At 40.6% G+C, this 27930-nt stretch overlaps 1 protein-coding gene across 1 annotated transcript; it reads right to left on the reverse strand.

The window, feature by feature from the left end:
* Positions 1-553: 553 nt before the first annotated feature.
* Ddx1 (DEAD-box helicase 1) lies at positions 554-27630 on the reverse strand. The gene is made up of 26 exons (XM_036170849.1): positions 27505-27630; positions 25895-25946; positions 25467-25530; positions 24763-24792; positions 23673-23769; positions 22165-22212; positions 20726-20809; positions 20448-20531; positions 19865-19941; positions 19199-19271; positions 17923-17999; positions 17705-17819; positions 16666-16804; positions 14303-14363; positions 11537-11635; positions 10333-10422; positions 9211-9399; positions 8368-8419; positions 6762-6908; positions 5001-5092; positions 3594-3666; positions 3447-3519; positions 3328-3370; positions 2229-2324; positions 1851-1971; positions 554-886 (listed from the first exon to the last, which is right to left on the reverse strand). The coding sequence occupies exons 1-26, from the start codon at positions 27518-27520 to the stop codon at positions 756-758; spliced, it is 2223 nt and encodes a 740-aa protein (XP_036026742.1). The 5' UTR covers positions 27521-27630; the 3' UTR covers positions 554-755.
* Between the last annotated feature and the right edge of the window lie 300 nt (positions 27631-27930).

Below are 27930 nucleotides of genomic sequence, written 5' to 3' on the forward strand. Positions count from 1 at the left end.
ATGAGAATAATTCTACCCCTGAAACTACTCCATCAACAAAAAGTCCAAAGGCACAAGAGCAATCCGATGGCATGGACTTAAATTTCTCCTTGAGGTATTTTAATAAGGGACAGAAAGAAATGAACTGATTTTAGAACAAAGAGGGACAGCAAGGTCATTTAGTCCTTCTGTGTATCATCTGCAAAAAAAGGCTCTTGAAAAAAAAAATCCAGAGACACCCTCACTGTCACCAACCCCCCCCCCCCACCAAACCATATCTAAGTCCTAAACACCCTCCTGGTTTCCAAATTAGCCAAAAGCCCTTCTGCCTTGGGACCCTTGGCTTTTCTTTCATGGTACAACTCTCCCCCAGCTTGATAATGTACCGAGACAGCCTTAAGTACCTGAAAATCACATCAACCTAGCATCACTGCTGTGAAAAATTCCACTTACAGGATATTCGATCTGGGTTTCATATGGGTCCTGGGTCACTCATGCATCCATAAACTATATTTCACAAGCCCATAATATTCTTAAAAGAAAAAAAACGTAACTTTAAAAGAAGACACAAACCTTCACGAAAATAGAGCTGTCAAATTTATTTTCATTAGGCTGCATTTTATGAGGAATTCCTAACTTCGTGTTTCCCGACATGAGAGTCAGCAGCCACAGTGCAGTCACTAAATCCGCAGCGTGGCTGCGGCGGCAGCGGCGGCGGCACGGTGCTAGAGGTTAGACTGCAGACTTGATTGCTACAGTCCTGTCTGTCTACACGATCAGAAGGTTCGGAACAGCTGGTTGGGAAGGTAGCCAAGGTGCAGGAAAGATGTCTGCGCCTCCTTCTCAAGGGCGGCCAACTCCTGAACGGTAGGTGCCAAGATATCCACATGCCCTTTATAGTTTCCACCTGTACCACACACAGATCAGAAGCAATGTCAATGACACACTTGAACACTTGTCAGGAAGACTTGGGCTCAAGTCTATCACTTTAAATACTGTTTCTAGTATTAAAAACTTACTACTGGGCAAGTTATCTACAGTACATTTAGCTTTAACTTTTTTTTAAAGATTTATTTATTTATTATGTATACAGTGCTCTGTCTGCATGTGTCCCTACAAGCCAGAAGAGGGCACCAGATCTCATTACAGATGGTTGTAAGTCAGCATGTGGTTGCTAGGAATTGAACTCAGGACCTCTGGAAGAGCATTCAGTGCTCTTAACCACTGAGCCATCTCTCCAGCCCTAGCTTTAACTTTATAAATCAAGAATTTCAATATAAATTAGTATTCAAGCTTCACTAATAGTTGCCTCAATTACCATACCCACCATTCCTTTGGGTTGCAAGCCATTAGCATACCCTGAATCAGAAATATTCAGAAACATTCTGTGCAAAGAAATTGCACTAAACAACCTAAACAAGGTTGCCACTTACATTAAAGACTTCTGATTCTTTGTTCAAAATCACCTACAATACTCATTTCCTAATACGTCTCTAAAAGTTCAAGTACTCTTGATATGCATACTTCAAGACAATCAGCTAAATTGCTGTCCCTCATTCACATACAGATCACATAATACAATGCTGCAAGCCAAGTAATAATAATAAAGCACTGGAGAATAATTAGTAGAGAATAATTAACATGTTAATAATATACTATTAGCATAATGGAACAAAATCGTGGTCTTCATAAACTGACATTCAAAGAGGCAAATTTTGCTAAGTGTGGTAGCGTATGCCTGTAATCCCAGCACTCAGAAGGCTGAAGCAGGAGGATCCTGAGTTTCAGGCCAGCCTGGGCTACAAAACAGTGGGTGCAGAGTCGGGAGGGAGGCAGGTGGGACAATTATGCTGAAACATCTGAAAGCTTACCGCCAGCAGCCCTCTTCTGACCATATGTAACTTTCCCATCAAACTCATCCACCGGAACCTTTATATCTGGCTCCACCTGGGAAATGGTGCAGTTCAGGTGTTCTTCTATCTCGGAAAGTAGCTAAGAAAGAATGAGAAAATTAGAATACTTCAAATAAAAATTTCACTTTGATAGTTTCAGTCTAACAGCATTAACTAAAATTAGGCAAGCCTGGATGCTTGGACAAATGGAAGCTAGACCTCTGGATCACAACTTACAAACAACATTATCAGCCAATTACCACTAAATCACCATTGATAACAGATCAAAGTGGAGATGTCATTTTTCTAGATGACGGAGTCTGTTTCTCAACTTTAATAGTCTCTGGAAGGTCTCACCTGCATTTCATTGTACCAGATGGTGCAGCCGCCATCTTCCTTGAGCCTCGTGTTGTAGCATCCTTTCCCACGGTTGCTGCATACATGGTACCAAACCTACATCAAAGGGAGGAAAACATGAACATGGATAGAGACAGAGAGAAATTAAATATTTTGCTCTAAATTTTTGGATTTTTAACATTTCATTTCCTTAGAACACTAAAAAAATAGGATTATGCATTTCATTCAATGGCCATTACCCGATGACTCACTGAATAGATCTAGGTTATTCTGGAAACAATACAAAAGGATGTGAGTTACAGAAAGGAATTCTCACTGGGGCACATGCAGCCTGGTATGGTGCTGCACGCCTGCAAACCCAGCACTCAGGCTAAAGCAAGGGGGACTGAGCTGGGCTACAAAAAGGTGGGTAGGGGGCAGGGAGGAGATACATACTGGAGAAGGTTATATCAAAACTAGTATTTTAAAGACTGTTCATATCCAAGAAAAATAAAGCACATAGGGGAAGTGTATACATGAATTTGAGAAAAAGATGTATCCGAGACCTTATAAAAGTTTTTCTACAAATCCATTATTATATATATGGATTTGTAGATTATATATAATATATATTAATCTGTGCCACCCCCAAAGTATCCTATGCCACCACACTACAGTGTTTAGTTTTTGTTGAAAAGCTATATTAAGGCTATTAGGAATATTCATATTTTGCCCTTTTTGTTGTAAACCATATGCTATTATTTGTCTGTTCAATCCATGCAGAGGGAAGAAATGCCATAAAATGTTCACTTACTTCCATTTGGGACTGATTCCAATTTCAGTGGGAAAAATCACACTGCTTTTACTTCCCAATCAAAAGCACAACTCACAGGGACTCCAAGAGAGCACTGGGAAGATTACCTTTCCTACAGAGACTCCAAGAGAGCATTGGGAAGATTACCTTTCCTACAGGGACTCCAAGAGAGCACTGGGAAGATTACCTTTCCTACAGGGACTTCAAGAGAGCACTGGAAGATTACCTTTCCTACAGGGACTTCAAGAGAGCACTGGGAAGATTATCTTTCCTACAGGGACTCAAAGAGAGCACTGGGAAGATTACCTTTTCTTTCTCTGTTGCCACCAGGGAAATGGCCAGGCCCATCCTGAAAGATTTCAAAGGCTGTGTTAGACCTCAGTTCTGAAACACGGGGGAGCAAGGGGGAAGAACTTGGGCAGTACCTTTCAGCCCGCCCCACTCTGCCAATCCGGTGTACATAGTTCTGCTTCTCATCAGGCAGGGTGACATTTATAACTGCAAAGAAAGGCAATGGTTAACAGCTGCCATTATTTGAAGGTGAGAGTGTAGAGCAGAAAGTCTCTTCTTACCATAAGGAACACCGTGGATGTCAATTCCTCTAGCAGCTACATCTGTGCAAATCAAGAATCTTACTTCTCCTTTCTAAAAGAACCAAGAAAAAAAGGAGTCTGTCAGTGAACACACAAGACATACAACCTTTCTGCTAAGACAGCTAAATGCTACTTTCAGATTAGCTGTTTGGACATAATCTACTGGACCAAGTCTTGGCATTTGTGGAAAACACAGTATTATTATCTGCAGAAACACAGTATTAATGGTTGGATTTAGCCTTCTTTTTCTTACACCAGTGTTATTAAACCTGGCTTTATCTTTAGTCTTTAGAAATATCTTTGGAAACCCAAAAATATACAATAGAACAGAACACAGAAACTTAGGTGTTACCTTTACTCATACTAAATCTAGGGGCTGGAGAGATGGCTCAGTGGTTAAGTGCACTGACTGTTCCCTGGGTTCCATTCCCAGCACCTACACAGCACTAACAACAATCTGTAATGTCAATTCCAGAGGATCCAACACCCTCTTCTGACTTCTGTAGGAACTGCACATATGTGGTATAGGCAAAACACCCATACATATTAAAAGAAAACCTCAAAAACAAAATAAATCCAGCCTACTAGATATATTATCCCAGAGTTACACTATTTTTTGTAACAACAGACAAATTCCAAAGAAGGAGTAGGGAATGAACCCCTAGTGCTTACAAAGGAAATACTTTTGGTCTAGTGTAATCCCCAAACGGCAGTGTACTTGGTGAAATGAAGCCAGGGAATGTCAGTGATACACAGCATGGAAGCATGAACATTCTAAGCCTAGTATGCTCCATATTTTCCATACCATGGGTCTCAGAAAAAGCACCTATCCTGTGCGTGGCAATGAACTCTGGTGAACTGGAATGTCAGCAGGAAGAAACTATTGATGTTTGGCTCTTAATGTATGAGGCCTACTAAACACACCAGGAGCTCTGAAAGCCATCAGTATGCAGAAGCACCTGGAAGGGTGTACCTCAAACAACAGTAAAACACTACCAAACTCTAATGTCCATCTTCATTTAGAAACAAAGTGAATTCTCTGTAAGTATTTGTGCACTTTCTAAAAAATTTTCAGATATGGTTTACCTATCCCATACTTCAAAAAGTGTGTACATGTGAAAAGCATGTACATATGTACGTATGTCAAAGAACAGTTTACTGAGCACACTACTGAGGAGCAGTGGACTAGGTCTTAACCACAGTGTTGTCTGCCTACCTGACAGAGAACGTGACATTTCTTCCCTGAGTGCCAATGATGACTAACTCCTGCTACAGTGAAGATGTATAGGTAAGGGTAAAACGCTTTCAGTCTCTAGGTCAAGAGCTGTTTTAAGGATATTAGGGGTGGCACAGGAACACTACACTCAGGGCAACCAGGCATTGTACCTTAAATCTTTCCAAGTTTTGCTTTCTCTCATGAGGCTTTCTGTCGCCGTGAAGACACACACACGAGAACTGGTGTCCTTTTTTATCAGGTCCTAGTGAAAAGCACATTGAACAGCAGACCTTGAAAAGCATTATACTGAAGACGACAGACGACAGACGACGGCAGCTGTCTGTAAAGAGCTACACCCCAGCCTGGCACAAATGAAGGCAGCAACTTCTCTGTCACAGGCAAAATGCCATTAAAATCAAATCCACGGAAGGCTGGGGGGTCAATGTAAGCAGGGCAGTGCCGGTGTTTTTAACCCCAGCACTCAGTGTGGGGATGCACAGACAGGTGGACCCTTGGAACTCACTGGCCAGCAAACCTAGCTGAACCCTTTAGCTCCAGATTCGGGGGCAGTGCAAAAAGGCGGAAAGGAACCAAAGAAGACCCCTCCGGCCCCCACACGAACATACACACCTCCCCTCCCCTCACACACAAAACTCTAGTAATTAACATTACTTTTAAGAGAATTTTAAATTCCTTCAAATTCCTGTCTAAACTTTCCAAGAAGCTGGGCTTATAGCATGTCCCACCATGCCCAGCTTATTGTCCAACTTTATAAAAAAACATTAAGATCCTTTGACTAAAGTGGTTTTAATGCTTAATGTTCTCAACAACGAATGAGAATACTCAGGTATGCTCCACAGCCTTGGCAAACCTGACAGCTCAATTTGACTTAGGGATATTTCCATACTGATTTACATATTTAAACATGAAATCATCTAAACATAAAACAATTTCCATTTTAATGTCTATTCTACCTGTACAGAAATTCATTGACTTGTATAGACTTTGGGTCTAGTTAATTTTAGTGTGGGATGTTTCATTTATTTGCAAGGTTTGGGTCATTATATTTTCACTAAAGTAATGACCCTTTTATTTCTACTAATATTTTATTTAAGGTCTTACTTCATCCCTTACTAGACCTTTAGATTAGTATTTTACCATATGTTTATTAAATTTTAAAGTATCATGACTAACATAATAGAATTTGTATCTTGCAAACCAGCAAATGTGTTTTAATAATTTCCTTGGGTTTTTGGTATGTTCTTTTTAACAGCATATACCTAATGTTCATCTAGATTAATACTCTATGTGACGTTAGCAGAAGAGTTCAGTCTACTGATACTTAAATATATTCAGGATTTTTATAATACTAATCTTATTCTGTGATTTCTAATATGCATTTTTTTCCTCCAGGACTAGAGATGGAACTCAGAGCCTTACTCCTCACCAGGTAAGGTCTACCCCAGTTCTTAGGTTTTTTGAGATACCATCTTACTGTGACCTTAGTGACCTCATGATCCTCCAGCCTCTGCCTCCCAAGTGCTGGGATTATAGGTATGCACCATGATGCCTAGCTCCTTTCTTCCTTTAGCCTTAATTAGGGTTTTCCCTCATTCCTCTTTCTCCTATTTACCAGTTTAGAAAATACACACTGTATTATTTTAGCCATTACTCTTGAAATGTTTGTACTAATCAGTAATCTGGATCTAGAGCCTTAGAATTCTGTGATTCAGGTTTCCTCTAATGAAGACTGTAGCAACGTGGAAAAGTTCTCACCATTTACCCCATAGGTTATTCATGAAAACGTACTGGGTAGGCACTGGTAAGTTACCATGTGTCATCACTGCTGTGGACTCTATGTATGCATTCTGGCTTTTATCAATGTGAGGCCAACAGTCTATGAAATGAGGAAATAAGTGAGAAAAACTTACCTCCTCCTTGTTGCACAAAGTACTGCTCCAAGTTATCACAGTCGATTTTAGTTCTACAGAAAATAATCGCTTGATCCATCTTGTGTTCCTTGATTGCGCGGACAGCATACTCCCCCTTAAGGATTTTAATAGCTTCAGACCACATCTCTTCATCACCATAGCAACAACAGAAAAAGCAACAGTCAGACATACTGCTTAACTCTCTAAAAATCCCTGCTATACTATAGATAGGCAGAGTCTGAGAGTGAAATACTGAGTTAATTCATTACTTCACTTATTTTTGCTTCTGGCAATGTCTTGTGTGCTGTCTACTTTTAGGTCTTGGTCTCTCTTGTCTCTCTGTCTTCTGACACACATACAACCATAACTTTTTAAGAACACAAATGTGCAAACACACTAACACAAAGTACCAAAATTTGGTACTTTCCTCTCAAGCATTAGTTATAATTGGTCTTGCATTAACTTCCCTTTATGCTGAAGACATGATTATTAGACTATATTAAGGAAATTAATAAATCTAACCAGCCTAACACCAGTCCACAGAATGAAAACCTGGCTAGAAGCTTTTCAGTCATGGGAGGTGGTGCTACTGTGCACCTCTCTAATGTCCATGTCTAAATGCTCTCTGGTCATCTCCAACTGCAGTGGAGAGGAAGTGAAAAGCTTTACAAGGGCAATCCAGGGCCCAGTAAAAACTGGTACTTTGCAAGTCACTCTTCTCGACCCCCGGTGACCGTTTGTGCTTAACTAGCGGTTTCTCTACTTTTCCCAACAGGGAGGAGAAGTGAGCACAGGTAATGTTAGTCTGGAGTTACGAACAAAACTGATCTCAAAGGAACTCTAGTCAAGATTTCAGTCAATCCACCTTTCAGACGCATGTCACAAACCTCACAGTGAATTCACCCAAGATGCAAAGGACCCTGACCTCTTCTAAGGACCACTCAAGACAGCTGGTGTCAGCTGTGCAGTCTAAAGAGTTTAAGATCCACTCACTTAGGTTTCAAGCACCTGGTATCCTACTATACCTTCCAAGACTTTTCAAACATTATGGACACAAAACAAATTGTCTCATAGGCTATCATCACTGACCTGAGACTAATGTTAAGATTTTTCAAAGCTGATCAATGGATAGTTTCTATTTGAGAGTATGAAGTGCTGCAGACAGACAGCAGTAATGTTAAACAACATCAATGTGTTCAATGCCCTGAATCGCACACTAAAGAAGTCACGATGATCACAAAAATAATCAAGATTATTTGTCTTTTACATTACAGCTATAGGCATATCCCCCACCATCCCTCATCTTTATCTTTCTGGAATTTCAAGGTCAATATAAATCTGTCTCTGGACAAATTTGTTGGTTTTCTAAGAGCGATACTCTATAATCCAAAAGACTCTTGATTCTGAAGTCATATAATAACTCATGTCTAAGTTCCCGATTAATAAAGGCATCAGCTTGCTCCATTTCTCCATTATTCTTTTTCCCATTCTCACTTTGCAGGTCAGAGCTCAGAGCTTTCTGGAGAATAGTGGGAACAGAGACGCAACAGAGCAAACAAATCATTTCAAGATCTTTAACACATTCCTATTAATGTGTTCGGCTTACCTGGACTGTTAGCACCAGGTCTCGTGTTATCTTTTGCGTGAACATCATCAGTCTGTCAAAAATGAGAGATAAAAGGGATGTGGATATTAAGGAGTGATTAAGAACAGGTGTCATTCTACTTAAAGCAAGAAATTAATCTGTCTTTGGTCTGAATTTCAAGCATATCTTTATAATCTGTACACAAATCCATTTTTCAGGCAGGCGGTGGTGGTGCACGCCTTTAATCCCAGCACTCAAGAGGCAGAGGCAGGCAGATCTCTGAGTTCACGGCCAGCCTGGTCTACAGAGTGAGTTCCAGGAAAGGCGCAAAGCTACACAGAGAAACCCCATCTCGAAAAACCAAAAAAAAAAAAAACCAAACAAACAAAACAACCATTTTTCAGATTCAGAAAAATCCTTCGTTAATTAAGGAAATTAAGTATAAATGCAACAATAAAAATAAAAACATGGCTTTCAGTCTGTTATAGACTTGAAACACTCCCATCTTTATTATCTAAAAGTAAAGGTAGTAACAGTGGGGAAAAGGACAGACGGGCAAGTGAGACTGGCTTTTATGAGAACAGGGCACATCCAAGTGACAACATGGCTCCTATCTACATGCTACTAACATAGCACTTTCTATGCTTGAAATTTGATACAGGTCATACTCTTGACCAAAACTGTATCAAGGGAGCTAATCACAAAGAGAAAAGTCAACCGTGAAATTTGCCATTTATTTGGTGCCTTTCAGTCAACACACTGCTGAACGCTAGGCTTTGGAGCAAAGGCCCAGTGCTTTAAGCACCGATAGGAGTCCGAGGAGACGAGACCACCACACACATTTTCACACGGCACAGCACTTACTCGAATGTGATTCTTCCCCAGCCTTTCCCAGAGCTTATCAGTTTTTGGATTGACAGGGACGACGACATGGTGCACAGTGTCTGGAACAGAGTCTTCCCCTTTCAAATCGACCCATGTGGGAAAATGCATTATCTTCTCAGACAGCTTCTTTACATCGAAAGAATGCAGAGTGGCAGAGCACACAATCACCTACAGACAGGAGAATTTGGGGCTAGATCAACTTTTATAGCCATCAGCATTACATCACACTCACTTTTAAAATTCATTTCTTTTTTTTAAAAAAATATTTATTACATATACAGTGTTACATCTGCATGTATGCCTGCATGCCAGAAGAGGGCACCAGATCTTATTATAGATGGTTGTGAGTTACCATGTGGGTGCTGGGAATTGAACTCAGGACCTCTGGACGAGCAGCCAGTGCTCTTAACCTCTGAGGTATCTCTCCAGCCCTAAAATTCATTTCTTTTATATTTTGAGAATCACACTAATAATGAATGAGATGAGAAGCAAGTATAGTTACCAGGGAATCTAAAATACATCTAATATATGACTCCATGTAAAAACCACTAACATGCAATAACTATTAGCTATGTGACACCAGCAGGCTGTCAGTCCCTAACTGCCGCACAGAAACCATGCTATCTCCCCCTCTAGGAAGTAGTGTAGGAAGTAGTGTGGTTTGTTTGTTTTTAAAATCAAAGACCACAAGTTATTACTCATCCCCTGCTCTCAAATCTCCCCCTTCTCAAAGCTTTCTATGGAAGGATGAAAAAGGAAGGGCAGTGTTTTCAGAAATAATCACTACAAAGGTGACTATCAACAGCTGAAGCTACTTCCCCTCTGCACAGGAAGGAGGACTGCTACCCAGACTGTAAAGTGCTCATGCTCTACAGGAAGAACCGCTGAGAATATCTTAGGGTCATCAGTGGTGACGAAGAAATTAACTTTATTTCTAAAGGCTGTTTTTAAGACTATCATTTGTGTGTGTGCACTACTCGGTAACTAGATGATATTGAAGAAAATGTTTTATACAATGAACTGAATCAAAACTCTCTGTTACTACAACAGTGAGTAACCACTATCTACACATATTTTTGAGCTGCATTAGTCACTTCATACCTGAAGTCTTTTTCCATCAGAAGTGATCTGAGGAATCTGATTGTGCATCCTGTTAATAAAGTCAGAATAACCTTGGGATAAAAGCCCATCCTGCAGAAGAAAAGAGTTTTTAATCAGTAATAAAATCTTTTAATTTTCAAATTTAAAATGCAAGGTAAAAAAACAAACATATACACATACATATCACTGTATTTACAAAATAATTATGATCTGCTGGATACTTAAAGCCAAGTTATAAATGCAACTTTAGGTTCCTGTGACTACAATGTGAAAAAGGTGTAATAAATAAACCCAAACCATACTCCAATATTCTAAAATTAATACAACGGTTTATAGCACATGTCCTTAAGACACTGACTTTAATTTAAAAACTGAAAAGCTTCAGTACTAGGAGATTAACCCAACCATCTTGAGAATAATTGGGAAGGGTATTTCAAAATCCTCAAACACATTTATCTCCTTCCAGATGGTCCACATTTTACATCTCTGACATAAAGAAATAATTTGTGGTATGCACAAAAAGCTATTAGGAATCAGAAAGTGAACTACCAACATAACTAGTCAGAGAATAACTAAACAAAACCATACCTACCTATATAACAGAGCATTAAATAGCCTTCAGAGAGGAATTACAGATAATGATATGAAATATCTGGGATGCGATTTTTTTTATAAAGGTTTGCCTAAACTCCCCAAAGTTTGGTTTCGATTCCCTACAGAAACTCGGTGCCAGGACCCTACTGGATTCCTAAACTCAGATGCTCAAGGCCTTGGTGTAAAGCTATGCATGTTCTCCATCTACTTGAAAGCAGGCTTAGACTTCTCACACCTACGTACAATGTAAATGCTATGTAAATAGCTGTCACACTGTATTATTTATGCAAAATCATAAAAGTCTACATATGTTCAATATAAAGGAAAATTCTTTCAAATATTTTTGTTCAAGCTTGATTCTATTAATATGCACATACAAAAAGTCAACTGTATGTATATCAACATATAGTGTATGAAAATGTGCTTAACTGTGCTATTCAGGTAGTAGGATCATGGCTGAATTGTATTTTTTTTTTGTTTCTCTGTGTAGTTTTGATGCCTAGGTTGGCCTGGAACTCACAGAGATCTGCCTGGCTCTGCCTCCGGAGTGCTAGGATTAAAGGCGTGCATAAGCATACTCTAAAGAAAATATGAACATATTTCAACTTACTGCTTCATCCAGAACCAAGAATCTGACTTGAGACAAGATGAGCTTTCCAGTTGATACCAAATCATCTAGTCTTCCTGGAGTACCGACAACAATATCAACCTGAAAAGCCAAAAGCAACACCCAAGGCAAACTGAAAAATTAGTATAATTACTTTCAAACAGCAAAGGGTCACTTTCTACTCACAACAAACATGAGAATACTCCAACAGTGACAACCAATGCAAAGGGTATTGAAGGTCACTATGGATAAATAATGCTACATATACATCACATCTGCACTTCATTTGAAGTTAATATGTTGACTTTGGCAAATGATTTTGGACAGCTTTAACTTTTAAACATAATCTAATATATAAAATTTGCATTTTGCAAGAAGAAACATATGAGTAATTTCCATGAATTCTAAAATTAAACAAAAACTCCAATCTCAGTTCCACCATTATCTCACTCGAAACCATGAATGATGTCATCTGGTACCAATTTTCTCATTTTGAACAGGGGAATATCTTGAAGAGAAGACATACAGAGCACAGGATGACTAGTGTTTGCTGAGTGTGCATTATAGTTCATTATAATTAAGAGTAACTGTGATTATACTGGCCAGAAAACAATTATAGGGTTTGTCAAGTACTCACAGTACTAGACACAAGGGTAAATGTCTTCAGGTTTGATTCCTGTGACACAGTTATTATTCCTCCTATTTTTAAAGGAGGAGATTACAGTGTAGACCCATTACTATAGTCACAGCACTGGATATACCACTAAGTGTCCACACTGAGATTCAAATTGAATCTAAACATAAGAAGAGATCTGTGGGGCTGGAGAGGTGGCTCAGGTTAAGAGCACTTGGGTTTGGTTCCCAGTGTCCACACAGCGCCTCATAACCATCCATAACTTTGCTCCAGCGGACAGAATGCTCTCTTCTCACTTCCATGGCGGAGGTAACCGTGGAAAACAGGAAGAGAGCACAGTGACTCCTTCAAGGAAAGAAGAGAACTGAATTCTGCCAAGAAAACAACAGAAGAATACTGCCTTTGCTTTGCCACTAGCTTCAGTGAGTATCGTGTGTGTGTGTGTGTCCCTGTCCGTGTGTGCACGCGCACTGGAGACCAGGGGCTGACATCGGGTCTCTTCCACTTTATTTTTTGAGATGGGGCCACTTACTGAGTAGGCTAAGCTAGGCTAGCTGACCACCGGGCCCCAGGGATCTTCCTGGGTTACCTTTCCAGCACTGGGATTATGCATTCAGGCAACCATGTCTGACTTTGTCCAGGATGCTTCTTCCTCACCTCCCAAGTGCTGGGATTACAGGTGTGTGCCTCCATGCATGATGGATGCAATGCTGGGTACTGCATCCAGTGCTTCATGCATGCTAGGAGAGCAGTCTACCAACTGAGCTTCACTCCAGCCTCACATGTGGCTTTGATGCTGAGCTGGGGGTCGAACTCAGACCCTCATGCTTGCACAGCAAACACGCTATTGCACCTTAAGCCGCAAACTCTGAGACATGACTGACAAAAATAGATCTAATGCTCTCAAAATTCCACAGCTGGAGAACATAAGCTGAAATCCCAGTGCATTATGGGAAGACTGATTTGAGTTTGAAAAACCATGAATGAACCTATTAAATTTATTAACCACTAAAATTATAAATAAACAAATAAAAATCACATTAAAAACATATCAGAGTGGTGGTGCATGCCTTTAATCTCAGCACTCAGGAGGCAGAGGCAGGTGGATCTCTGTGAGTTCGAGGTCAGCCTGGGCTACCAAGTGAGTTTCAGGAAAGGCGCAAAGCTACACAGAGAAACTCTGTCTCAAAAAAAAAAAAAAAAAAACAAAACCCAAAAAACAAAACAAAACAAAAAAACATATCAGAGCAACACTATCCATTTTAAAATAGCATTAACAAGTACATTATTATGATTCCTTGCTCTTAACATACTCTGTCAAGTCAAATTTACAGCTCATTCAACAACAAATTTAGTTTGGCAGGGATGGAACCAAAAAGAACTTGATTTAGTATAAGATGGTCTAGATTTCACAATTAGATAGTAAGGAAAGGAAATAGAGAAATTTGAAAGACGTTCATTTCATAAACATAAAGAATTTTGTGAAGTCCCAAATAATACGGACCAGAGAGTCTAGCCTTTGTCCTACACACTGGCACATGTAAGCAGTCTATAAGACTTCCCTCATGTGTGTCTGAACTCAGAGACTGTCTCGGTATTCCTCCTCATTTCCAAGTGTTGCAGAAACTTCTACTTTTTATATCCACAACCTACATATCTCCACACTTATAATAAGCGGTGATTTGTTTTTTCAATCAAAAGCTTAAGTAAATAAATACATCAGGCAGTTGTGGCACATGACTTTGATCCCAGCACTCGGGAGGCAGAGGCAGATGGATGGCTTTGAATTTGAGGCCAGCCTGGTCTACAGAGCGAGTTCTAGGGCAGCCAGAGCTGTCACAGAGAAACTGTCTCAGAAAAAAAAAAAAGTAAAATAAACAAATAAAATAAAATAAAAAGTGGCTTTAATCAGAAAGCCCAGAAGGAAATTCCCAGGGAACCAAAGCATAAACAAACAACATGGAATTCCAAATGGAGAATTTCAAAAGGACCATTGCTCTCTAACTTCTGGGTAAAAATGAGGCATGCCCACAAGGCGTCTGCAGCAGACTCCTTTGGTCTTGTGCTCATTTTAACTTCATGTGACTTTTCTTGGACAAACTAGAATTTATTCCCAAGTTAAAAGTACAACTTACCCCATTCTCCAAAACAGAGAGCTGATCCCGAGCTGCAACACCTCCAATTATGAGAAGCTCCCTGAAATGAACAGCAGAATGGTAACGAGAAAGATTAAAGTCTATTTTACAATGAAATCTATACCATTCTTTTCAGGTGGAATAGGTCACTGAAAAAGAGCCGCAATAAAGTGAGTACAGGAAGGTGAAAGCAGGACTTCACCACCAAAGCCAAAAACGGCGCTGAGGTGATTGAGAGCTTAGAGTGAGGAAAACTCAGCCCGTATCTATACAACCTACTCCATGTAAGCTCTTCAAAACCAGAGTTCCACCTTTTAAAATACATTTGCCTGTCGTATATAGAGTATTTCTGGAAGAATGTCTGAAAAATCAGAGTAAAAAAAGGTTGCCTTCAGGAAGGATAATCAGAACCTAAAGATAAAAAGCTTGTGTTTAGGGTTACTGATAGCTTGTTAAAGATACAGAAAGTGATCTCATTAAAGAAGGATTTATAATCTGAGCGGTGGTAGTAGACGCCCTTAACCTCAGCACTTGAGAGGCAGAGGTAGGCAGATCTCTCTGAGTTTGGGACTAGGCTGGTCTACAGAGTGAATTTCAGGACAGCCAAAGCTACACAGAGAAACCCTACCTTGAAAAACAAGCAGGCAAACAAACAAAACAAAACAAACAGCGTTGCTTTATACGTATGAGTGTCTTGCCAGCATGCATGTGTGTGTACCACATAGATGTCTGCTGCTCGTGGAAGGGTGTGTCAGATCTGCTGGACCTGGGGTTACAGATGGCTGTGAGCCACCACGCAATGCTGGAACCTGAACCTGGTCTTCTGAAGAGCAGCCAGTGCTCTTTACCACTGAGGCATGTCTCCAGCCCCTCACCCCCCCTTTTGAAACATTATGTAGTCCTGGCAGTCTCAAACTCACTGTGTAGGATAGCTAAGTTGGTTTCAAATAGCCACTAGAGCTTCAAAGAAAGGCAAGGGCTTATTTGTATTAGCTATCAGTTCGTACCCCATAACCCCCATTTCACCATCTTCTCCAGTGAACTGTTTTCTACTATCCATCTTTCCTTGTGGCCTTTGTCTAAGCACATTAAGTTTATAGGTAATGACAGTAACAAATCAAACACAAGCATTTTAATCTGCTTCCTTTAACTCCTCCTCCAAAGTACAGCCTCTTATACTGAGCAGGAGCTGTTATTAACTCCTTAGAAACTTCCTTTTTCATACACTCAAAATGTTACCCACACTGTTTACTTTCTCTCCCCTCCACACATTCCCACAATCCCACAAGGAGTTCTGTGAAAGCAGGGGTAACTCTCACTGCTGGAGCCCAGCCTAGATCCTAGGCCTAGACTTTACAACACAGTGTTCTTAAATTTATTTGCCAAATGAGTAACGTGTCAATCCATTCAACAAAATTAAGGATTATTTTGCCTAGTACAATTTATAACCAAATCAATTTGCTTATCTCATTAAGTAAGGCCATTATTAACATCAGAACCTCTAAGTTTTTAGAATTAAGAGTAGCAATAATCACATAACATTGTGAATATACCAAAAACCACCGAAATGTACATTTCCAGTGAATTTTATCCCCCAAATTGCTCCCAAAAAAACAAAAAACAAATAAACAAAAAAAAAAAAACCTTTTTAAAATCAATTAAAAGCAAAGTAACAAAAATTAAGCATGAGGCTGGATATGGTGGTACATACCTTTAATCCCAGCACTTGGGAGGTAGAGACAGGCAGATCTCTGTGAGTTCAAGGCCAGCCTGGTCTATAGATTGAGATCCAGGACAGGCACCAAAACTACACAGAGAAACCCTGTCTCAAGAAACAAACAAACAAAAAAAAAAAAAACCCATGAAATCCACAAAATAGTTTACTTACAGGATTTGGCTTTCCACAGATTAAAAGGGATTCCTAACTGAATGTGGTGGCTCACACCTATAATCTCAGTATTTAGGAGGTAGGAGGATGGTGAGTTTGGGGCCAGCTTGATTAGATAGCAAGATCCTTTGGTGAGATAGCTCACCAAAAAATAAAGGAAAAAAGCAAGTCTCTCTGCACGGAATGCCTGAGATGGGGAGGTCCACCTCTGCAGGCACCTTAGAATCAACCCTCAGGTTAGGATCACTGACACCCTACACTGAGCCGCACTTTCTAAGCAATGAAGAGATGAGATTAACTTAACACTGAATGAAATCAACCTCTGCCTAAGGAAGAAACTTTGAATGGAAACACGTTAGTACAATGTTATAGTGTCTTACGTAGTATACCAGTGCCTCCTTTTGTTTAACTTTATTCTTCTAGAACACTTTAAACTTAAGGACAATAAGCATTTAGGCTCAAAGGGAAGGCTTACCGTAACTTAGGGTTATCAATATACTTCTTAAACTGCTTGACGTTGTTCAAGGTTTGCTCCGCTAACTCCCGAGAGGGTTCCACAATGAGAGCTTTTGGAGCATTAGGGAGAAATTTTGTTTGGGACACCTGTGCACTACCTTGAGAAAACAGAAAAGACCACAGGTCAATCATACACACCCAAAACGCCATCAGCTGAAAAACACAAGTGCTGGTCCAGCATCAAACTTTAATAACTGTAAAGTACAGGAGACATCCAACAAACAAAGCTAAAATTTCTACAACAACCTGTCATTTTTTAAAGATTTATTTATTATGTATACAGTGTTCTGCCTGCAGGCCAGAAGAGGGCACCCAATCTCATTACAGATGGTTGTGAGCCACCATGTGGGTGCTGGGAATTGAACTCAGGACCCCTCGAAGAGCAGCCAGTGCTCTTAACCGCTGAGCTATCTCTCCAACCCCCAACCTGTCATTTTTTTAAGTCTAGCTGGGATGAGTACAACTGATTGATGTGGTTGTTAAAAATAACCCATTTCGTTGTGATAAGCCAGAAAATGTACTTTAAGGAGGTGAACTGTACCAGGCAATAGTACAGGAAATGGAGGAAGCTTTCAAGTCAAGACTGCTTGGATCTGAATTCAGTTCTACCACTTATCTGTTCTGTGACCTTGAGCAAGTTACTTCAAATCCTTATTCCTCAGACCCCTGTAAAACGTGAAGGGTACTACCTCATAGGGCTGAGTGAAGATTAAACAATCTGTGGGAAGCATTTAGCATGCTGCTATGGTACTTCACAAGCACAGAAGCCAAGCATGTCAATGCCATCAAGACTGAGAGAGCCTAAATGCCTCAACAGACACAGAACAGTTCATCAGTTAAGTTTTGAAACTGAAGTTTACTACTCTGTTAAACAAAGAGGTTGATTAAACCAGCGTAGGAGGTAAACAGGACTCACTAGGAGAAGCCCTTCCCACTAGGGTTCTCTCTATGCCCCAATCTAGAAATCCTTACCCCCTCAGGTGCAGTTAAGTAAGTACCTGTTTGCTGTGACTTTACGACATAATTATCTGGGGCCTTGGAAAGAGCAACAAAACCATCTTTTGGTGGAAACTTAAATTCTTCTTCACCAAAGTTAAATTTCAATTCAGCATTCTGGCATTGAATAAAAGAAAAAAAAGTTTAACTGAATGGCAAACTGCTCAGTAAAATGTAATAAAAGTCCAATAGTTTAGATCACAGCAAAACTTGTGATTACCTTCAAAACACAAGCAGGGAAGAGCGCTTGGTTTTTCATATGTGCTGGTATTTCAAATGCCAGACCAAGATCTTTTCCTTTAAAACAAATAAACAAACAAAATAAGAGAAATTAAAAAGAAGAATTTCCACATACACAATACGATCTACCAATCTGCCTTGCTTTCTCATGCTCTCTGGAACCCATGGATAAAGGTGGGCTGCCCAGAGCAAACCTATGTACTGCTGGACTTCACTGTTCCCTCTTCCTGTCTACATATCTAATACTCCCTATCTACAAGACCTCCACCTCTACAGACTTCCCAGCTCACATCAGTCACAGAACCCTCCCCTGAATCCACAGCTCCTTCCATTAACTTGCATTTTTCCTCTCACTTATCAAGTAAAATCCCTGATATCCATTGTAGGACATCCTCCTTCTTTTCATCCCATTGTCTACATGTCTGACTCATGCTCACCCACCTCCATGCCCCACCAAAAAATGCTATCAGGTACCAGATCCTACAGCAAACTGTCACTTGTCTCTCTTACAATACCTTCAGCAGTAATGGGCACAAACCGACTTCTCCCTCCTCTGTGAAACACTGTCTTCCCTTGGGAAGCAGGAGTCCACGTACCCCTGTTCTCTCCTCCTCTTCCTCTCTGCTAGATTCTCCTTAGCTAGCCAGCTTTTAGGCACTGGACACCAGGCCTTGGCTCTTGACTATTATTTAGGGACTCTTCCCACCTCCTAGTCTGTTTTCAGCACAGCTGGCCCATGCTGCTGCCACTACTGTTAGAACTCCAGAGGAACAAAAGCAACATTCTCTCCCTCCAGCTCAGGCACCTGACGCACGTACCTCTTCGCTGCTGCTCAGGCAGGGTGGACACTTCCACCCCAGAACTTTCCCTTTGTTCTTCCCTCTGCCTGAAACGTTCTCAGTTCCCAGCACAACCCCACCTCACTGACGCCCTTTTAAATGTCTTCTCATGAGCAGAGCCTTCTCTAAGCACCCTATGGAAAAGCACATATCCCCACAGCAACTCACTCCCTTGCCCTGCTTTTCCTCACAATGGACGTGTCTCTCCTCAGCAGTGTGAAAGCACCACAGAGCTAACCTTCGTCAGCTCCACCTCCACCTTCACTTGTGGCTTATCACTCACTAGTGCACAATGCACACAGCAAACACCCAACAAACCACTGAAGTGAAATGTGGTGAATCAGGTAGAGGACTGAGGAAGAGAATTCAAAAACAAGAATCACATTTTTTCTCACTAGTAAGATCCAGAGCACTTACCATTCTTTGAGAACTTCACATGCCCTTTATCAATATCTAAGTAGCAACCAATGGTATCGTGCATAGTGAATTCCTGGAAACCCGGAAAGCGAAATGTTATTAACAGAAAGCAAGACCTGAAGAGAGGTTAACAACCGCACACAACAGCATCCAAAGCACACTGGTGCTTCCCAAGAAGTTCTCTACATGGTAATGAGGGCGTCAAAATGACTGTCACAGGCGGGGATGGCAGCTCACCCCTATAAGCCCAGCACTGCAGAGGCTGAGCAAAAGGACCACCAGACACCCAGGTGACAGAGTAAGAATTTCTCTAAAAAAATAAATCATCAAAAACAGTATACAGCATCATATCTGACAGGCTTATCAGATTCAACAAGATATTAAGGGTTACTGCTATGGATTTAGGCTCAGAGAACTATACTTAAAAGTCTTCATAATCAAACTAAGAAATGAAAATAACAGGTAAGATCCAAAGTCAGAATGAGGAAAAGACATAACATACTCTGGGTAGACTAATAAAATTTTAAGTACTATCTATTTATTTAGTCTTAAATAAATAAATTTCTGTTTCAAGTCCAAACCTGAACTATCTCAATCATGTCCTAAGTGATCAAGAATGCAAGAAGACTTACCAATGCTGTTTCAATAAACAGCATCACCGCTTACCTCTCCGTAATTATCAAACTGTTTATTATGGGATTTCTTTCCTGTTCCACCGAAGCCAAATCCAAACTTGTCAGTACCTAGATTTTAAACAGTTTATTAGAGTTCTAAGCTTACCAGGAGAATTAAGAGTCCTGTGAAAAAAGTGCTTTTACCCATGCAGTCTGAGAGAGCACACCGGACAAGTTTCCCTGTGTTTCTGAGTCCTGCGTCATCTGGGGCGTTTTCAGCCGATGCAGAATGTACAACACTACACAAGCAATACTGCCTCACTCTTGGCTTTGGTGACTAACAAACTCACAATAACTGAAGTGTCTTTGCAGTAGTTTATGTTTCAAGCATGCTAATTTCAGCCTGATCTTCATTAATATTATTCTCCCTGACTCGATATTGTCAGAACACGGGGTGGAGATGCTAACAGGAAGCAGTAACTTACGTCAAGTCTTTTCTGGAACCAGAAAAGTATTTTTTGTGTCCATAAAATTAAACCCTAATACAGTGAAGTCTATATTAATTTGTCTGCCAAATAATACTATGTTAACAAAGAATAACTATAAAGCAGTTCAGTTACTGCAGAAACACTTACCGAGGTCTAAGGAGGCCTGCATGGTTGACCACCCAACTCTGCACAGCCCCTGGTCATGACAGGATACTTCATAGTAGTGTTTCCCTGGAGGGGTCAAATTCCATGAGATTTACACAAACTGCACACATTTGAAATTTACCAGCTCCCACAGCTTCTGAGTCACATCTGTATGTGACAGAAGAATGGGTCTTTCTGTACTGCCAAGACTGTTCAGATGGTTGCTTTAAAGCGCCTAAGGGAAGTTCACGAACTGACAGTCAGGAATGCTGCTCAAATACCTTTCAGCAAGCCTCTGGTCGCTCTGCACCCATGCCACTCCTTCACTTCTCTGCTCTGACAACACAGGCCGTCTGAGCCGATTGCTAGATGTGAGAAAAGCACACAGAAATAAATGGACATCAGTACAGGCTGCACAAACCGTCATCATGAACTCAAATTATAACCAGTCAGTCTCATCAATAATAGTTTCACTTGTCAGAGTGTGCCAGTTTAAGACCTGCTGATTCCTAGATGACAGCAGTATTTCCTCTTTACTCCTGCATCTCCTGGGCTATGCTGGTCACTAGGTTCTAGACTGTCACTGGTAAGACAAGAATTCACACAATGAATCCCACAAAGATGAGCACAACCCCTAGACTGCTGGCCTGAAATAATGGCCTCATGGCCAACACACACGTTTGGACAGCCCTTCTCTAGTGCTGTGAGGACAAGAGTACTACGAGGTGCCATGGGACCCATTCATCACAATTTGCTGCCCTGAGCATTTAGTAAGAAGCACATAAATACCCAGAGTGTTACTGGGTAGTACTGGGGCTCTAAGAGGTGATGTTTTACATTACACACTAGGCTCAGATAGATTAGTAAAGAGTTAGCCCTTGTCTATACTGGGAAGAAGCTGTATCTTCTGCCCCATTCATGTTTCTAAGTCAGTCAGTACTTGGTGAAAAACAAACTTGTATAATACCACTTCATCAAACACCTTACCTCACTTTTCAGAACTGTTAAGTTCTTATTCATGTGAGAATGAGTATTATAAACCTTTGTAAAAGGGTCTCTAGTGAACCTCGGGCAATCCCAGCACTTGGGAGAGAGAGAGAGGCAGGAGAGGCAAGAGTTCAAGAAAGGGACAGAGAGAAAGGTAGACGGATGCTTGAAATCAGAACACAATGTCTGCACAAAGGGAAATCCATTGAGTCCTGCTAGTTTATACATTTAATGTGTTAATTAAAATAATAAAACAATAACTAATATAAACATTCTATCTTATTATTTCTAAGTCTTCTATTTGAATTAGAAAAGTTTTTCTTGTACTACATTATACATGCTAAACTGTACGTATGCATCTACACTCACATTTTATGTATGTATATATGCACAAACACATATATATAATTTAAATCTCGAGTACATGTGAAACTTATTTCTAGTTATGATATGTAGAAGCCAATTTTCTCTTGCTCCAGATGGATCACCAATGGTGCCAGCATCTCTTACTATATAAATCTCTCTTTTCCCCACTGAGATACAATACTATAATACTACACTTTTTAATGCACATTAAGGTGTTATATACACCAGGATTATTTCCATTTTATTGTACCGTCTACTTCTAGTTCAGCACTATACTGTTTATCTTTAGTGACTATATTCTAGTCTCTGGTAATTACATCATGCACAACACTTTTTCACAATGAGTAGGTAAAATGTATCTACTTACCAAAAGCAGACCCTCTGTCATATGGGTTCATCTGCCATTTGTTGAGCACTAAACAAATCAATATAAGAAAAAGTGAGCTATAACCATGAAATATATAGCTCTATGAAAAGTTTGTATTTTATATATTACTGCCTTTGACTCAACATGGTTTTGCACACCATTTGTAATTTACACATATATCTATGTAGCTGTTTTTATTAACGACAAAACTAACCCTGAAAATCAAAAGGTGTCAATGACAAGGCCCATTTGGGACTAACACCTGGTCTCTTTCCTTGTTTCAGTGTTCTTCGTATATGGGGCACTTTGTCACTGATAAAGTGAAGTTTAGGTAACTAAACAACCCAACCTTAAACATATAGGAAATAAATGACCTCCTCAGCCAGTTCTTTATTTTAATTTAGTATGAAATTATCAAGTCAGACTATTACTTTTCTTCCTGTTTTTATATGATTGGTATTTTTCCTTTTCTAAAGTATCTTAATAGCCCATGAATAATAAAAATTTCAGTAACTAAAGAGACCCTACATGCATTTTAGCCTACCTTCCCGTCCAAGGCGGAAATCCTTTCTGGATCATGTCTGATCAAGAGTTACCTATCCAGTTTAAATACCATGAATGTCTCCCTTAGGATGCTCTCTTGTCAGCTAACCAAACATTAAGAGACACTGCATATTACATGTAAGCAGTTCCGGGCCTGCTCCCCAGGAAATCACTTTCTTTCCACATTTCTTTAGTCGTCGGCTGTCATCTCCCTTGTCCTTCACGTTTGTAATTCTAGGTTTGTGCGTGCTCATCAGACGTGAGTTTTAGACCCACCCTACTTCTGCTTAGCCATTTCAGAAGCATTCCTGACTAGTAACATCTGTCATAAGTGATGGCATACGGCTGTTAAAAGTTCTGAACTATTTTAAAATAGGCCAACGGTATAGTTACATTCATTGTCTATCACACAATCATTTACTAAATTAGTTCATCCTCTGTGACATTATTATTTTCATATCAAAAGGAAAAAGTTGCTATGCCAAGTTCACTCAACTTAAACTTGCTATGTTTTGTAACATAAAACAAGTTACTTCTAAATATACAACAAATATAAATATATATTCGTCAAAGTGTAGCAGAAGCAGAGGTGATGAAATGAAGGTGAGATTATTCACAGTAGACTAAGAGGGTCAGCCTCCATGGAAGGAAGACAAACAACACTCTGCACAACCCACCAGTTCATTCCTAGTCTTAGGCAAACAGTTACATACGGATGGAAGACACAAAAACAACGGAAGGTAAATTCCAAAAGCTGTGTGTTCTCAAAAGAAGTACTACTCGGATTTCAGGATGGACAGTTCACTAGTTAGGACGTAATGTCACCTGTTACCCTTGTTTTCTGGACACAACACTGCAATGCTGTGTGTGCTGCAGACATGGGCAATTAAATGCATACCCCAAACTTAAACCAGCCAAGAGACTGATTAACTTACAAGAAAAGAAAATATCGATATAATAATTACCCGAAGCACCGGTTTTAATAGTTGTTTTCCCTTTCTTTCCTTCCTGTTGGTCTTTCAGGGTCTCATACACGATCTGGATAACTGGAATACTAAACGCCTGTCAGAAAGACGTGGTCTATGTTAGCAGTCGGCTACTGATGGCAGTAGTCAGGATAATGGCCAAGGTTATGCATACACATTAGAAACTATCCAGAGGACTGCTCTTATTTCATTTACCCAAACCTAAATGCCAATCGATAATCAAGGGTTGACAGACAGAAGCCAGCTGATGTCCTGGAACACACAATGACTAACTTCAATACGAACAGAAAGCAAACCACACAAATGCCATCTACTCACACTGCTTCTTTAGTATAGGTCAAAAGCCGACACATTTTTCTGGATGCAATCTTTTTTTTTTTTTTTTTTTTTTGTTAAAGAGCATTAAACTTTTGAATTGCCTGTAAATATTACAGAATCCATGCCTCTTTCTGTAAGGCCTCTTTAAAGCTACATTCTTAAAACTATACTCTTTACAGACCCTTCACAATTTGCCAACAAGAGAAATATTACTCTGAATAGTTGTGCTGGCTAGTTTCATGTCAACCTGAAATAAGCTACAGTCATTGAAGGGGGAATCTCAGTTGAGAAATTGCCTCCATAAGATAGATCAGGTTGTAGGCACACCCATGGGGCATTTTCTTAATTAGTGATATGAGAGGGCTCAGCCCACTGTGGGTGGTGCCACCCTGAGATGGTGGTCCTGGGTGCTGTAAGAGAGCAGGCTGAGCAAGCCACAAGGAGCAAGCCTACAAGCAGTACTCCTCTGTGACCTCTGCGTCAGCTCCGGCCTCCAGGATCTGCCAGGTTTGAGTTCCTACACTGGCTTCCCTCAACGGACTGCGATTTAGGACACACAAGCCCTTTCCTTCCCACATTGTTTTTGGTCATGGTGTTTCATCACAGCAATAGTAACCCTAACTAAGACAATGGCAAACCGTCATTTCTTACATATTGGGGGGGAGGGCTGTTTTAATTAAATATTACAAATATATAATGTTCAAAAACACTCTAAATTCAGGTTTTAATTAAATTTAAATATATTACTTACACCAGTTTTTCCACTTCCTGTTTCTGCTGCCTGAATGGGGGGAAAATCAACAGTAGTTTAAATTGTGAATTAAGAGATCAAATTTAGTGTAATACCATATAGAAATCTTGTAACACTTGACTAGCTAACTTTATTTCTTGTCAATCAGGTCACCTCTCCCACATCATTAAGAATTGGTCTTCCTCTTCCCTTTCCCATTACTTACACCCAACTGAAGCCCTTGTCATTTTAATCTAATTATTGGGGTATCCCAAGAGTATCTAGCCCTATGAATCTATACTATAACCTGCTATACAACTGGTATCCACAAAACTATAATTCTAACTTGTACCTACTTAGCAACTTTTCATACTTCCCACTGCCAGAAAATGTACAAATGATTTAACTTGAGAAAGAATCCAATCTGACTAAATGTGTATTTCTCATTGTATTGCAAGTGATAGCACCATCCCAGCTATATATATTTTATGCTACCGCCCACCACATTCTCCTGCAATAAAAACTGAAAAGTCACCCCAAGCTTATCCCCACAGCTTCTATAGAATACACCGACCAGAGTGTATGTGTTACAAATCCTGGTCAGTGAACAAAATTAATTTGGTAAAACAATTCCAGTCTTAAACTTCTGAGATTTCTTAAACTGTGTTGAACAGCCCCAGAACATGTGTGCCCCAAACCACCAACCACCTTATTAATAAACATACCATAAGTACGTCACCTCCTCCTAGGATCAATGGGATAGATTCTGCCTGGATATCAGTTGGTAGACTAAAAGAATCACATTTGAAGAACAGTAGTTAATTTAAAAATAGAGAATCATCTAGGTTATTCAAGTCATGCTAAATCAACCTAAAAGAAATTGTATGTTGGGGTTGGGGATTTAGCTCAGTGGTAGAGCACTTGCCTAGCAAGCACAAGGCCCAGGGTTCGATCCTCAGTTCAAAAAAAAAAAAAAAAAAAAAGAAATTGTAAGTGGCAATCCAACCATTTTTTTCCAGCTAGAATTAAAAGTTTGAAGGAGCATTCTATGATGGAAAGAATCACTTTTATGCAACTAGAGAGAAGTGAGTGTGATAAAAATGGTGCTGGAGAAGACACTTGTCACCAACGCCTGTGGGTTCTACATACTTACAGCCAGTCCATTTCCTCCACCGCTTGTGCAATCTCAGGCATAACACCCATCTCTGCAAACAGACAGTCACTTTAATAACCAACCTATTAATAAACCACAGTCTCTCAAAGCTGATGTCATAGAACTGGGGAAAGGCTTTCAAGTTTGGCCCCTATATTGGACTTTTGTATAACATTGCTGAGAGCATTGAGTTTTGGAGACAGATCTGAGTTCAATCCAGGATATTGTTTTCAAGAACAAGACCTTGGGACAAAACCATAAATCTATTTTCTCTGCAGACAATGGGACTTGTCATACCTACCTTCCAGGGGTATAGGAAAATGTGAGGTAATACCGTGTGTGGCACAGTGCCATTAGGACATTGTAGCCACCAGTGCTAGCTTAGCTCTTAATGAAGGAGTAAAGATCTGACAGGCAGGCTGCTAGCCCTGCATCTCCAGATTCACCGGGTGATAATGTAGCAGTTCTATGTCCTGGCCAAGACCATCTCAACACCTTCTAGGATCTAAGGAAAACGAACAGCCCACATTTCATGGCAGCCATAATCAAAATTCTGTTCCTAAGGCACTGTGTGTCTCAGACTAGAAGAGAGGTTTTTTTTTTACTGTCCTTACTATAGAGATTTGACAACTTTAAGGTAATGATCATATGATTTATCCTGAGTTGACTATTATGAAGCCTATTGCAGGATCAAAGCTTCACATTGTACCTTATAACTACATACAAATACTGTTTCAATAGAAAACTTGAAAAGTTCAAATAATCAGAAATTCTCAAATATAGGAGTAACATTTGGTCACATGTTTCAGAGTCTATTACACTCTACTCAACCTTGATATTGGGGTCCTTCTTAAGGTTATATACCCTCTCAGCCACCATTATACTGCAGAGCACAAGGAGTGTGAAAGTATTTTCACAGTAACTACATTGCTTTAAGGAGGAATTCATTTCTTCAAGTTTGAGAAACAAAAACTGTTTGTATTTTTAACATAAAAAACAAATCCTGATTAACTGATGGGAGGGAGGGTTGCCAGTGCAGAAAACCTGAACAATGAGAATTATCAGGTGAAGATCTGCTATGCTAATTGTCTATTTAAATAAATGGACAGAGTAGGCAGTTCCTGAGGGTTGTCATTTAATGATTAGATGGATTCTTGGTAGTTTTATTCTTGGAAAGGCTTGGGTGGGTAGGAGGACCCCAAACAGGGCAATCATCCTTTCCCTCAAAATCCCCTTCCCCCAAACTAGCGGCTGCCTGGCCTGGCCAGGACCAGATGTGCCGTGGGGCAGCAAAAGGTTCTTCAGCAGTCACTGCCACGTCAAAGAGGCAGGAGGCCGGGCTCCGCCAGCACAGACGCCACGGTCGGGATTTGGCGGGCGGCCACAAGGCCCACGGCAGGACGGTGGAAGAAAAAGCTGCTTGCCGAAGATTCCCGGTTAGCGTCCGCGGGGAAAAAGCCCGGCCTGGGCCCGACAGCGCGGGTCTCCGGAGGGCGCATCTCTCCGGTCTCCCGCCATCCCACCCACGCCACCGCCACACCGGTACTCCCCACCCGCTCCCCGTGGGCCGAGGCGAGCCGCTCACGTCCCCTCAGCTTCCCACCACGCACCGGAGAAGGCCGCCATCTTCGCGCACTCCCCCGCCGCCGCTCACTCGCTCGGTCCCTCTTCTCCCTCCCTCCTTGCAGACAGGCCGGGGCTGCCGCGGAGCGAGCTTCCGGTCCGCTCCCTTCGCTGTTCCGATACCGGGCGGGGACGCGGACCCAGGACAAAGGTTCCGAGAAAGAAAAGACTCTCCCGTTTGCTTACACGGTGCTGCTGTACTTCAGTTACCCCAGTAGCCAGATCTGGTCATTATTAGCCGCGGTGGCACACGCCTTTCATCCCAGCGCTCGGGAGGCAGAGGCAGGCGGATCTCTGTGAGTTCGTAGGCCAGACTGGTCTACAGAGTGAGATCCAGGAAAGGCACAAAGCTACACTGAGAAACCATAAGTGAATGAATGAATGAATGAATGAATGAATGAATAAATAAATAA

Source organism: Onychomys torridus, chromosome 21, assembly GCF_903995425.1.
Source record: "Onychomys torridus chromosome 21, mOncTor1.1, whole genome shotgun sequence".
Classification (NCBI taxonomy): Eukaryota; Metazoa; Chordata; class Mammalia; order Rodentia; family Cricetidae; genus Onychomys; species Onychomys torridus.